Source organism: Panthera onca, chromosome D1 (assembly GCF_046562875.1).
Source record: "Panthera onca isolate mPanOnc1 chromosome D1, mPanOnc1 haplotype 2, whole genome shotgun sequence".
Lineage (NCBI taxonomy): Eukaryota > Metazoa > Chordata > Mammalia > Carnivora > Felidae > Panthera > Panthera onca.
Window position 1 is genome coordinate 93273209 of NC_138348.1, and position 13431 is coordinate 93286639.

Below are 13431 nucleotides of genomic sequence, written 5' to 3' on the forward strand. Positions count from 1 at the left end.
TTCTATTTATACAACTCTTTGGTGGGTGTGAGCCCAGAGAAGAAGGGCCTGAAAATGTTATAACATCAATTGACATGGAAGGGAGGAAACTGAAGCTAAAGTTCCCCCAAATTACTATAAAAGCCTTATGATATAACCTGGTATACCTGCTTTGACACTCTATGAGTCAAATTATGATCTCTAACTTTCAGAAATTAAAGTCATTTTAATATTACTTTTTCTTAGCTTAGAAGTTATTTATCTTTTAGCAAAGTTTCAGGATAGAAGATCAGTATTGTATTTCTATTACTTGCAATGAACAATCTGAAAATGAAATTAATGGAAAAATCCACTTAAAATACCATCAAAAACTTACTTAAAATAAATTTAACAGAGGAACTGTAAGTTTTATACTCTGAAACCTAAAAACATTGTTGGAAGAAATTTAAAAAGATCTAAATGAATAGAAAGACATCTCCTGCTCATGGATTGGAAGACTTAATATTGTTAAGATGGCAGTACTCTCCAAATTGATCAACAGATTTAACGCAATCTCCATCAAAATTTCAGATGACTTCTTTGCAGATGTTGGCAGGATGATCCTAAAATTCATATGAAAATGCAAGGGACCCAGAGTTGCTAAGATGGCTTTGAAACAGAAGAACAAAGTTGGAGCAATTACTCTTCCCAATTTCAAAACTTAACACAAAGCTACGGTAATCAAGATAGTGTGGTACTGCCACAAGAACAGATTTATGGGAAAAAAAAAAAAAGAAAAGAACAGACTTATAGATGAATGGAACAGAGCTGACAGTTCAGAAAGAAACCATTATGTTTACAAACAACAGATTTTTATCAAGAGTACAAAGAGAAATCAATGGGTAAGAAGAGTCATTTCGACAAATGATGTTGGGAGAACTGGATATCCACATGCAAAAGAATACCTTATACCACATGTGAAAATTAACTCAGAGCAGATCACAGACCTAAATGTAAGAGATATAAAATTCTTAGAGGAACACATTGGAATAAATCTTCATGATCCTGGATTAGGTTATGGTTTCTTAGATATGACATTAAAAGCACAAGCCACAAAGAAAAAAAAACAACTAACTTAAACTTCTTCAAAACTTAAAACTTTTGTGCTACAAAGGAAACCATCAAGAAAACAAAAAGCCTACAAAATGGGAGAAAACATTTGTAAATCATATAATAAGGGGCTTATATGTAGGATACATTAGGAACTCACAAAACTCAATGATCAAAAGATAAGTAACTCAATTACAAATTGGACAGATAATCTAATAAGGAGTTTTGTAAAAAAAAATATCCAAATAGCGAATACACATGTGAAAAGATGCTCACCATTAACCATCAGAAAAATGTAAATCAAAACGACAATGAGATACCACTTCACACCCATTAAGAGAGCTATAATTAAAAAGACAGATAATAAGTATTAGTGAGAATGTGAAGCAATTGGACCCCTCATGCACTGTTGGAGGGAATGAAAAATAGTGCAGCCACTTTGGAAAAGAGTTCGGTGGTTCTTCAAAAGGTTAAGCATAGAGTCCCAGCAATTCCACATACAGGTACCCTCAAGAGAAATGAAAACACATCCACAAAAAAACTTGTATGCAAATGTTCACAGCAACATTATTCATAACAGCTAAGAAGTAGAGACAATTCAAATATTCATCAGCTGATGAGTGGATAAATAAAATGTGCTCTATGCATAAAATGTAATATTACCCAATGAATAGGAATACAGTACTACTACATGCTACAAGTCAGTGAACTCTGCAAATGTTACACTTAAGTGAAAAAAGCCAGTCACCAAAGACCATGGGTGATCATGGATTCCATGATCCCACTTATATGAAATGTCCAGAACAGGCAATCTCTAGACAGAGAAAGGGGTTACTGGTTGCCTAGGGCTGGGGGTGAGAGTGAGAGGAAAAAGGAATTGGCTGCTAATGGATAAGGACTTTTTGGGTATGATGAAAATGTTCTAAAATTCATGGTGGCAAAGTTTGCACAACCCTTAGAATATACTAAAAACACTGAATTGTATACTTTATTTTTTTTCTTTTTTTTTTTTAATTTTTTTTAACATTTATTTATTTTTGAGACAGAGAGAGACAGAGCATGAACGGGGGAGGGTCAGAGAGAGAGGGAGACACAGGATCTGAAACAGGCTCCAGGCTCTGAGCCATCAGCACAGAGCCTGACGCGGGGCTTGAACTCACGAACCGCGAGATCATGACCTGAGCCGAAGTCAGACGCCTAACCGACTGAGCCACCCAGGCGCCCCTGAATTGTATACTTTAGATTAATTATATGGTATGTGAATTACACTCATTTCTCAAAATCCCACACACCTTATCTGTGAATTTGCCTATTCACTAAAATTTGTTTGTAATCCCAAAATTAACACTTGCAATGCTTTTATGGTCATCTGCAGACATGTACAGAGCTGTGAAAAATTTGAGTCACCAGATGTGCATGTTGCCAGCTAAGGTCAAACAAGGTGATGCTTTTTGTTCTTTTTGTTTCAGCCTTCATACTGTAAACAAGTATTCTTTTCAAGGTCTATTTAGTGCCCAGGTTTTTGCATTTTTGTGCATTTTGTTGGTGATTTTGCTGTTTAAAATGGTTCCCAAGCACAATGCTGAAGTACTATCCAGTATTCCTGAGCATAAGAAGGCTGTGATGTGCCTTATGGAGAAAATACATGTATTAGATAAGCGTCATTCAGGAATGGGCTATAGTGTTATTGGCCCTGAGTCCAATGTTAATGAGTCAACACCATATATTAAATAAGGTATCTCTGAACAGAAATTCACATAAAATAAAGTTAGGTATTGATCAGTGACCAAAATGTTATGATCAGAAGCTCACAAAAACCTAACTCTGTTATCTTCCCTAGCAACATTGGCTCAGCATTCACCAATTCAGTGTGTGTGGCAACTTTATATAACTATCATAACAAGAATCGATTATATTATTTCATTCAAGCTCTTATGTTTAAAGCTATTTATTTGTTATAGATAAAATCTGAAAATTATACACAACAGTGGCTGATGGTAGTCATCTCTGGAATTTTTGGTTATTTTTTCTTTTTGTTTATTTGTGTTTACTTTTGCTACAATAAAAATGGAAACAGGGGCGCCTGGGTGGCGCAGTCGGTTAAGCATCCGACTTCAGCCAGGTCACGATCTCGCGGTCCGTGAGTTCGAGCCCCGCCTCAGGCTCTGGGCTGATGGCTCGGAGCCTGGAGCCTGTTTCCGATTCTGTGTCTCCTTCTCTCTCTGCCCCTCCCCCGTTCATGCTCTGTCTCTCTCTGTCCCAAAAATAATAAAAAAAAAAAAAAAAAAAAAAAGGAAACATTTTCTGCTTTCAAAACAGTAAGAAAAACTGGACTTCCAGCACTGGGCAAAGAGTAAGCTCACTATGGACCTGTCTCTCTGTCTCTCTAATTTTGTCTCTGTTTCTAATTAAGAACTCCAGGAAATGTGGCCCATGGTATCGGGGGAGAGTATAGGGGGCTCATTCTTCTTATCCTGAAGAAGAATGAGCTAGAAAAGTGGATTCCTTAAATCTGTGTATGAATTGGCATACACCCCCAAATCACCCCTAAGCTGGGCATGCATGGGATGGACCTAAAGGAGTATAATGAAGGCTCTGAGAATCAAACATTAAAGACCCTACTCACAGGAAGTGAGAAAGAACTTATAGTATAAGTTTAAACCAGGTTGATTGCCTACTAGAACAAAGAAACAAATAACATTCTTCAGAGGATTTCATCAGTAGCCAGAGTCTCACAGTATAATATTCAAAATTGGATCCAGAAGAAAAGATGGCAGAAGAATCCAGAATATGGTCCAAAGACAGTTAACTCTTCTTCTAAGATAGCAGGAATAGGTAAGAATGGCAAGAAAGCAAATGACTGAGGGAGTAATTGCGTGATGGCTTCTATTTTCTTCATGACAAGTCTGAGAGTATGGGGACACAGTAAGAACTTAAGAAGTATTTAAGGTTTACAGTTGTAAGTGTGGCCCATAGGAAGAGGGAGCTGACAAAATGCTAAGCGGCACAAGGGACCCAGCTGTGACTCTAAGCCCTAAGTATGAATGTGATCTAAATCTACACTATTGAAATGTTTTTTTCCAATAAGGCAGGATTATTTTGGGAGCCTAAAAAGGTAAAGGACAGATCCAGGGGTGAGGATTTTCAGGGCTTGTATGGCAGAAGGACATGAAGAAGAGGTTCTGACCACTTGGCAGCACCCTCGATCAAATGATCAGGGTTAGGTACCCCTCTTTTGTGTTCAGTTAATGCCCTCTGCACCTTCTACCTTCAGTCATGTTACTTAGTAATCATCTGCTTAGGTGTCAGTCTCTCTTCTTTAGACTGTCTGAAATTTGAGTTCTGATTCACAATTGTGTCTTTGATATTTAGTGCTTAACCAATGGCTAACACCTAACAAAGTGATAAATAAATGTTTGATTGATTAACTAATTCATTCAAAACATATTTAGCAAGAGATCATCAGGTACCAGGCACCATATTCTAAAGGCTGTCCATATATTGGTAAAAAAAACAGGTGTGGTACCTCTCCTCATAAAGCTTACACACCAGTGGAAAACATGTTAAATGAATAAATAATTACAAATTGTTTTGTGTACTGAGAAGGAAAGAGAATGCAAGGATAGAAAAAACAGAAGGGAGACCTATTTTTGACAAGGTGGTCGGGATAGTTTTTTTTAAGGAGCTTTTATTTTTTTTAACATTTTCATTTACTTTTGAGAGATAGAGGGAGACAAAGCATGAGCAGGGGAGGGGAAGAGAGAGAGGGAGACACAGAATCCAAAGCAGGCTCCAGGCTCTGAGCCGTCAGCACACAGCCCAAAATGGGGCTCGAACCCACAAACCGTGAGATCATGACCTGAGCCGAAGTTGGACGCTTAACTGACTGAGCCACCCAGGCGCCCCTCTAAGGAGATAACTTTTAAGCTGAAGCCTCAAGGAAGAGAAGGGACCAGCTTTGTGAAGAAAAAAAGAGATGGCTATCCAGATAAAGGAAAAAAACATATGCAACAGACCTGAGGTAGGAAAGAACCTGGCATACTTCAGAATACATGACAGTGTAGAATAAAACATGACAGCATCCCTCTAGGCCAACTTCATGGACCCAAACTAAAAATTACAAAAGAGCTGCTAAAAGTTTAGTCCTGAAAACCTCAGCCCAAATCCTACTTTCTGCCTTTCTTCTCCTTTTCTTCTTGTTCTCTTAAAAAGGCCAAAAGGAAATGTCTTTTTATCTGTTTTATATATCCTAACAACACCAGGTGCCTGAAGGCTCTGTTGTTAAAATAACATACAACCACAAGATAGAAATTATCCAGACAGTGGTAAATTCTAGTGGGAATAAACTAGACTTCACGAAACCATGGAAAAATCTTAGTAGGCCAGAATATTGTAACATTTTCTTGAAAAACTATAGATCTTAACTCAGTACATCAAAGCTTAGCTTATATATATAAACCCTAACAAGCTCTAGCCTGAACTCTGAACAGTTTATTTCTTGGTGATCCCATCTTATGCTCTCCCAACTTACTGACAGAGATCTAGGCCTGATCAATGGGTAGAAGATTCTCCTGCCCCTTCTCCCTCAGAAACCACTCATTTCTTCCCCTCTCACACCAGAAACAACACCTCTTCTAAAAGAATGTATATATAAAATATAGCTTTTCCAACAGGCAACAAGTGCCCCTGACAATACCCAAGGTTTCAGTGAGAGCAGTAATCTTATGTCAGGATAGGTTCTACACACTATGAAATAAAACAAGAATCTGCTTTTTGCTCACCCTGAGCACTTGCAGCCCAATCCTGTCTAAATTCCATTACTCATACTCCACCTGTCTTCTGCTGGAAGCCTCTCTCTGGTGCTTGGGTGGAAGTTGCTGATGGCCATCCAGAAACAAATCCTCTTGCCATCTTTCTGCTGTCCCAACAGACGGCTGCTGCCTGAAGCATAAGGTCTAAAACATACAAAAGCACTCACCAAAGCATGCGAGCAGTTAAATAATGCTAGTAAAAGTACTGTAGGCTGCAGTGATAGCCCTGACGTACTCCATGCAGGTCAGAATAATCTGATACGTTATGCATATGAGTATGCATTACACTTCCTGCCACTATTATGGATCTTAACTGTATTCACGAAGAAATCATCCATAAGCTTCTTCATCCATAAAACAAGGATAATAGTATCTATCTCCCAGGTTATTGTCAAAATGAGAAATGAGACAATGGACACAAAGTTCTAGAACTATTTTAATTATGGAAAGTGCTTAATGAATGTAAGCTGCTTTTCATAATATTATTGGCAATATTATTGACAGTATGAGTAAGAGAGAATACCACCAGCAGCAGCTGCAGCACTGTTGTTAGAAGCAAAGCTCTGGCAAGCCCAGATCAAACTCTAATTTACTTTCTGCTGTTTACTTTTTATTATACTCTCCTCTACCTGTTCTCTGGCAGAACGTGGATCCTGGATATCATGTAAAACATATTCACAGCACTCTGGAAATAACTCCTTTCTCCATCTCTCATCTGTCAAATTATGTAAGGCCTGCCCATAGCTCCTGTGCTAAAAGACAACGTAAACACTGAATATCAATTGCCTAAGCAGGAGCATCATGACGGGGCAATAGTAAAAGCTTCAGTAAAGAGGCCTGAAGCAGTTTCAACAGGTCAGAATGGTGTGATACATCACAGAACAAGAGGACATCACAGCTTTGCCCGTTAATACTGACCTTAACACTAAATCCCTAAACAGTTACTATATTGCCCTATTAAATTTGAGCCAAAACCTAAGCAATTTATTCTCTGCTACTTATTCCTCACTCTACTCTGCTCTGCTTATTCCCTGAGAGAGGCTAGGTCTTAAACACTGGGTGAAACATACCGATGGCACTCCAGAAACAATTCTTCTTTCAATCTCCCATTTCTCAAAAGAGGCAGGTTGCTTGAGACACTTGTTCTAAAGGAAAAACAAAATATAAAACTGTGTAAGCAGAAATGATTTTAGACATCACTGACAAATCCAAAATAATGATACTAGCAGAGGATAATATAACAGAACTGGTGTGTACGTGTGCTTCCATCTGTTAGTACAAAATTCCCAAACATAAATCAAAGTAGGAAAGAAAATAGTATAATGCATCCCAAGATACCCATCCCCCAACTTCAATAATTAGTAACGTTTTTTTTCCATCTATCTCTTTTGCCACTTTTTTTCCTGGACTATTTGAAAGCAAATCCCAGATTATTCTGGTACCTTTTTTTTTTTTTTTTTTTTTTTTGCATGGGGTATCCCCTTATTCAACAAATGGAAGCAGATAAGGCAACAAAGCAGTATTTTTATAATGTTGCTAACATTTTCCCAAGGTACAGCCAGAACACAAGCTGTGTCATTTCCACAAGTACTCCTACTCAATGTCCCCAGTAACTGCATGCACAAACACTAGAGGTTCAGGAAGTTCTGAGGTGGCAAACAGCTTGTTTTGCCCTTCATCATAACTGGTTTGCAAACTGGATGCCTGGTTTTGGTGTACTGCCTCAGTTGGTCAAGAGTAGAAGCCCTTCAGTATTTACGAGACTAAATGCAGAAAGCCAAATAAGCCTCCAGGATATGAGTTTACAAAGAACGATTTACTGTTAACCAATCAATATTACATAAACCCTGTCTCTTGGTTAACCCCAATGACAGAGGTATGCTTTCTCACCTGGACAGACTTTAGGTCTGGCACATTTCAAAACAACTGAAGATGTTATGCTCTTATCTTCCCTCCAGCAGCTTTATTTCTATGTAGCCTACATGCAAACTAGCTTGATAAGCTCCAACCCCAATTTTAAGTAATTTTCTGTTACTATTTCAGGAAGGAGATAGTCCTCCCACTGTTTTTGCTCTACATGTTCTCTAGGAGAGGCTCAGTCCTGGCTTTAGGTTTAACATACTGATAGTACTCCAGAGGCAATTCATCACTCACTCTCTCTGCTCTCATAAAAGATGGCAGTTCCTTGAGAAACATGTTCTAAAGGAATAAAAACAGAAAACAAATCATCTGACCAGGGCAATGTGCTAATCTAATATTGTAGGCTTTGGTGAGAACTCCAGGGAAATGGTACCAGGTGAGGATATTCTGATACATTTGGACTTGAATAAGGATGTAACACGTTTAGCTCAACGCTGTAGACCTGAATTTGTAATCCTAAGCCATGAACAGAAGAGTCTGACAAACCCCTCATGTTTAGTAATTTAGGATCTGCCACTTTTTCCTGCACTATTCACGCAGGGACAGTATGTTTATGGTAATACTGTGGGCTTCAGCAGAAGTTGTAGCATCATCTTAGTAAACTGAAATGGTCTGATTCTACACTAAGAATATGAATGTGATTTATCAACCTTCCAAATGACAGAACTGATTTGATTGGATACATTCACTAGACCAGGGTCTTTTGCACCTGATTCTATACTTCACATTACCAATTATTGAGAATGTATAAAACCCAGTTACTTTATCTCCTGTTTATTTCCTTTTTATTCTGCTCTACCTGATCTCTGATGAAGGTATAGTCCTGGAGTTTAGGAGGCAGGTACTGATAACTTGCCAGGGAAAAGCCTTCTCTCCCTTTCTCACTTGACATATCAGAATATGACTCCTTGAAGCGTACTTTCTAAAAGAAAACAAAAACATTAATTATAAATTGCCCAGTGGAAGTAATATGCTAGTAATACTACAGACTTTATTGAAAGCCTTACAGTAATTGTTTAAACTCAAGATAATGTGAAATATGGAATAAAACAGAAAGCCATGATTTTTGTCATTTTTGAAGTCTAGCTGAAAACAACCATTGCAAGTTCCAAACTAAACCCAGAACAATTCAGCTCCTGCTAGTCTCTCTCCTTTTTCTATTCTACCTTGTCCCTGATGGAGGTCTGATCTTGACTGCTGTGTAGAAGATCCTGATGGACATCCAGAGGAAACGCCTCTCTCCCTCTCCTGTCTGTCAAAATTGATGCTGGCTGCTTCAAATTTGCCTTCTAAAAAAAGAACAAACACAAAATATCAATTGTTCATTTAAGAAAGACAAGTTAACCAATAATACTTTAGGCTGTGGTGGGAATTCTGGAATGAACTGAGGTCAGAATATAACTTAACATGGTATGGAATAAAAGAAAACATTATATACTCTATTCCATACACATCCAGTTATGACCCTATATAATTACTTCCTGTTGATCCCTTTCTTCTTATTTTCGGTCTAACTGATCTCTGGTAGAGGGCCGGCGCTGGAACCTAAATAGTAAAAGATAACTGTTGGCACACTTGTGGGCCATGCCTTTTTCCATCTTTCAGGTGTCAAAGCAGATAATGGCTGCCAGAATATTTTCCCTAATATGAAGATTTAAAAAAAAAAAAAAGTAAATTGTCCAGACAGGGGTAATATGCTGTTAATACTTTAACACTTAATGAGAACCCTAGACTTTTGAGAAATTAATGAGAAGACTACTTTTTCCAACTATGACTCTCCAAATCAGCTGCAATTGAGTCCTTCCAAACCCCACTCCAAAATTTAACTGGCTATTTTTTCTTCTTATATCTCCTTTCCACTCTATTTTACCTGATCTCTGGGTGGAAAATCCTGTGCTCTGGGGAGAACACACAGGTCTCTGAATAGAAAATGCTGGTGTTGGTCTCTGGGTAGAAAATCCTGGTCCTGAAATTTGGACTGAATATTCTGGTCTTCGGAGAGAACATGCTGGTCCTGACATTTGGGTAGAATATTCTGGTCTTTGGGTAGAAAAACCTGGTTTTTAGGTAGAAAGTCCTGGTCCTGACATCTGAGTAGAACATTCTGGTCTGTGGGAAGAACACACTGTTCTTTGGGTAGCAAATCTTGGACTTCAGATACAATACTCCCATCTTCTAGTTCAATATTCTGGGCTTCTGGCATAATATCCTGAGTTTCTGTCTTAACAGCCTGGGCATCAGGTTCAGTGGCCTGGGCTTCAGGTTCAACAGCCTGGGGTTCAGGCTCAATGGCCTGGGCTTCAGGCTCAACGGTCTGGATTTCAGGCTCAATGGCCTGGGCTTCAGGCTCAGTGGCTTGGCCTTCCACTTCAACAACCTGGGTGTTGACCTTTGGCTCAATACTCTTAGCTTCTAGCTCAACACTCTGGACTCCTGTCAAATCACCCTGGATTTTCAGCAGATCACCTTGGGCTTCTGGAAGATAATCCTGGGCTTCTGGCAGAATATCCTGAAGGCCTTGAAGATCTAACTGCTTTTGCTCTTCCTCTTTCATCACAGCAAATAATGGATTTTTGAATTGTGCTTTCTAAAAGTGAACATAAACATCAAATATAGAATGCCAGGTAGTAGCAACACTCTAGGTTTTCCATAAGACTCCTAAAATAGTCTCAAAAAGATATAGTGGTCAAACAAATTACTATAATAAAATGGAAATCAGGATCTTTGCTCAACTTAACAAAACCAAAATCTATAATCCCAAACCAGTACAATACTGGCATCCCTAGTCCAAATCACAATTAGTTTAATTTCTATCATACTATCTCCTTTTACTCAGCTTTACCTGAACTCTGCTGAAAGGTTTGTCCCTGTCTTCAGAAAGGAGATCCTGTTGGTCTCCCCAAAACAAATTTTCTCTCCCTTTTTTATCTATCAAAATAGATGAAGATTCCTCAGAGTCAGGTTCCTACAAAACACACAATCAAAATGAAAAAAGAAATATCTATTACAGGTAGAAACAATGTAATTACAATAAAATCCTAGGCTTCAGCACACTTTTAATATAATTTAGGAAGTAGGTCAACATAATCAAATATTATAAAAACAAGATATTACAAAAGAAGTATAAAAACTATATACTGAGAACTATAAAACACTGTTGAACAGAATTTAAAAATATCTAAATAAGTGGAAAAGCATCCCATGTTCATGGATCTCCGAAGACAATATTAAGACATCAATAAACCCTCACATTTACAGTCAACTGATTTTGAACAAGAGTGCCAAGAAAATTCAATGGAGAAAGAATAGTTTTTCAACAAATGGTACTGGGACAAGTGGTTATTCATATGCAAAAAGAATTAACTTAAAACACTTCCTTACACCACATATAAAAATTCACTCAAAATAGATCATGTAAGAACTAAAATTATAAAATTCTTAGGAGAACACATGGTAGAAAATATTGATGACTTGAAATTAAGCAATGGTTGGGGTGCCTGGGTGGCTCAGCCAGTTAAGTGTCTGGCTCTTGACTTCAGCTCAGGTCATGATCTCACAGTTTGTGGGTTCAAGTCCTGTAGTGGGGAGCCTTCTTGGGATTTTCTCTCTCCCCCTCTCTCTGCCCCTCCCATGCTCACGCACTCAATGTGTATGTGTGTGTGTGTGTGTCTCAAAACAAATAAATAGACAAACTTAAAAAAAAAAAAGATTAAGCAATGGTTTATTAGGTATTAAATCAAAAGCATGCAACAAAAGAAAAAATAGATAAATTGAACTACACCAAAAGAAAAAATTTTGTACAAATGATAGCATTAAGAAAGTGAAATGTGACAATCTATAGAATAGGAGAAAATATTTGTAAATCATATATCTCATAAGGGACATGTATCCAGAATATATAAAGAACTCTTATAACTCAATAATGAAAAAACAAATAACTCAATCAAAAAATGGACACCACCACATTAGAATAGACACTTTCTCCACAAGACATATAAATGGGGCAATAAGCACATGAAAAGATACTCAAGATCATAAGTCATCAGGAAAACACAAATCAAAAGTACAGTGAGATATCACTTCATACCACTAAGATGGCAATAATCAAAAAGATGGACAATAGTAAGTATTGGAGAGGATGTGGAGAAATTGGAACCCACATATATTGCTAATGAAAAACAGCTTGGCAGTTTCTAAAAAGGTTAAACATAGAGTGACCCTATAACCTCCAAATTCCACTACTAAAAAAAAGAATGCCCACACAAAGACATGTACACAAGTGTCTGTAGCACAGTTATTCATAAAAGCCAAGAGGTCCATCAACTGATGAATGGATATACCAAATGTGATATAGCTATAAAAGGAATATTATTCAGCAATAAAAAAGGAATGAAGTACTGACACATTCTACAATAAACTTTGAAAACATTAGGCAAAGCAAAAGAAGCCAGGTCACAAAAGACCATATATTATATATATGATTCCACTTATATGAAATGTCTAGAATAAGCAAATCTATAGAGACAGAAAGTAGATTAGTTGCTTAGGACTGGGGGTAGGGAAAGGGAGGGAACAGAAAGTGATGGCTAATGAGAATAGGGTTTCTTTTAGGGTTAAGGAAGTGTTATAAAGATTAGATTATGTTGACATTTGCACAAACCTGTGAATACACTAAAAATAACTGAAATGTATACTTTAAGTGGGTAAATAGTATAGTATATAAATTATATCTCAATACAACTGTTAGGAAAAAACACTACTGGTAAATAGTATAGTATATAAATTATATCTCAATAAAACTGTTAGAAAAAAAACACTACTGGACATTAGAATTTTAATCCTTAAACCCAACCTTAATTAGCTGTGGATGGCTCTAACAAGCCATTTTTCCCCCCTCTACTCTACATTTCCCTCCCTGATTTTCTATAAATTTCTGGTAATGCAAAGTAGTTAAAAGTCCAAAGGCCTTGATGGAACTTAAAGAGCAACTGTTCTTTTGTTCCTATATTTATCTTGAGGGATGATGGTTCCCTACAAAATGCTTTCTTAAAAAAACAAAAAAGAAAGAAAGAAAGAAAGAAAGAAAGAAAGAGAAAAAATGATACAGAAATAAATGGTCTAGAGACAGTAATATGCTTATGATACTGGGTTGAGTTTTCGTGAAAGATCTGGAGTAATTTTAACAGATTAGGGTGGTTTAACATAGAATAAAGAAAAACAAGTAGTTAGTTCTACCTCAGATTTACAAATAAATCACTCACACATCAAACATATGGAAGGAAATATGCTGGTAGGAGAATATATTAACTTTATAAATGACCACTTGTTCCTATACCAGCCAGTAACAATTTTAGGAGGCTTATGATTTTGTCTTAGTGACCCAACAGTGGGCAAGCAAGTATATCTTCTAACTGTACCTCCAAATCTGGAAGAACAAAAACAACCAGACAGATTCTAAGGTCAGTAAAAATAAGTCTAACAAGGAAGTGAAACAAGAGTTCAACCAGGTTACAGATTGTGTCCTTTCTGACTGGCAGATTTCCACTTCACAAAACTGAGGGGGTAGAAAACTATTCAGAATTGAGGGAACAACCACATACATGATATAAGAAATGTGAAAATTTTCACTAAT

At 37.3% G+C, this 13431-nt stretch overlaps 1 protein-coding gene across 9 annotated transcripts in view; it reads right to left on the bottom strand.

The window, feature by feature from the left end:
• Window positions 1-13431, bottom strand: part of CCDC15 (coiled-coil domain containing 15) — a 96473-nt gene that overhangs the window by 67469 nt on the left and 15573 nt on the right. For 6 of the 9 annotated variants that reach the window (XM_078432917.2, XM_078432915.2, XM_078432914.2 and 3 more), the window contains exons 6-12: window positions 10642-10764; window positions 9670-10386; window positions 8966-9088; window positions 8599-8721; window positions 6950-7024; window positions 6509-6631; window positions 5901-6023 (exon numbers count right to left, since the gene is read on the bottom strand). In XM_078432917.2, the coding sequence (XP_078289043.2) occupies window positions 5901-6023; window positions 6509-6631; window positions 6950-7024; window positions 8599-8721; window positions 8966-9088; window positions 9670-10386; window positions 10642-10764 (1407 nt within the window). The remainder of the gene's footprint in view (window positions 1-5900; window positions 6024-6508; window positions 6632-6949; window positions 7025-8598; window positions 8722-8965; window positions 9089-9669; window positions 10387-10641; window positions 10765-13431) is intronic. The other 3 variants (XM_060605125.3, XM_060605123.3, XM_060605127.3) reach the window with 2 other exon arrangements.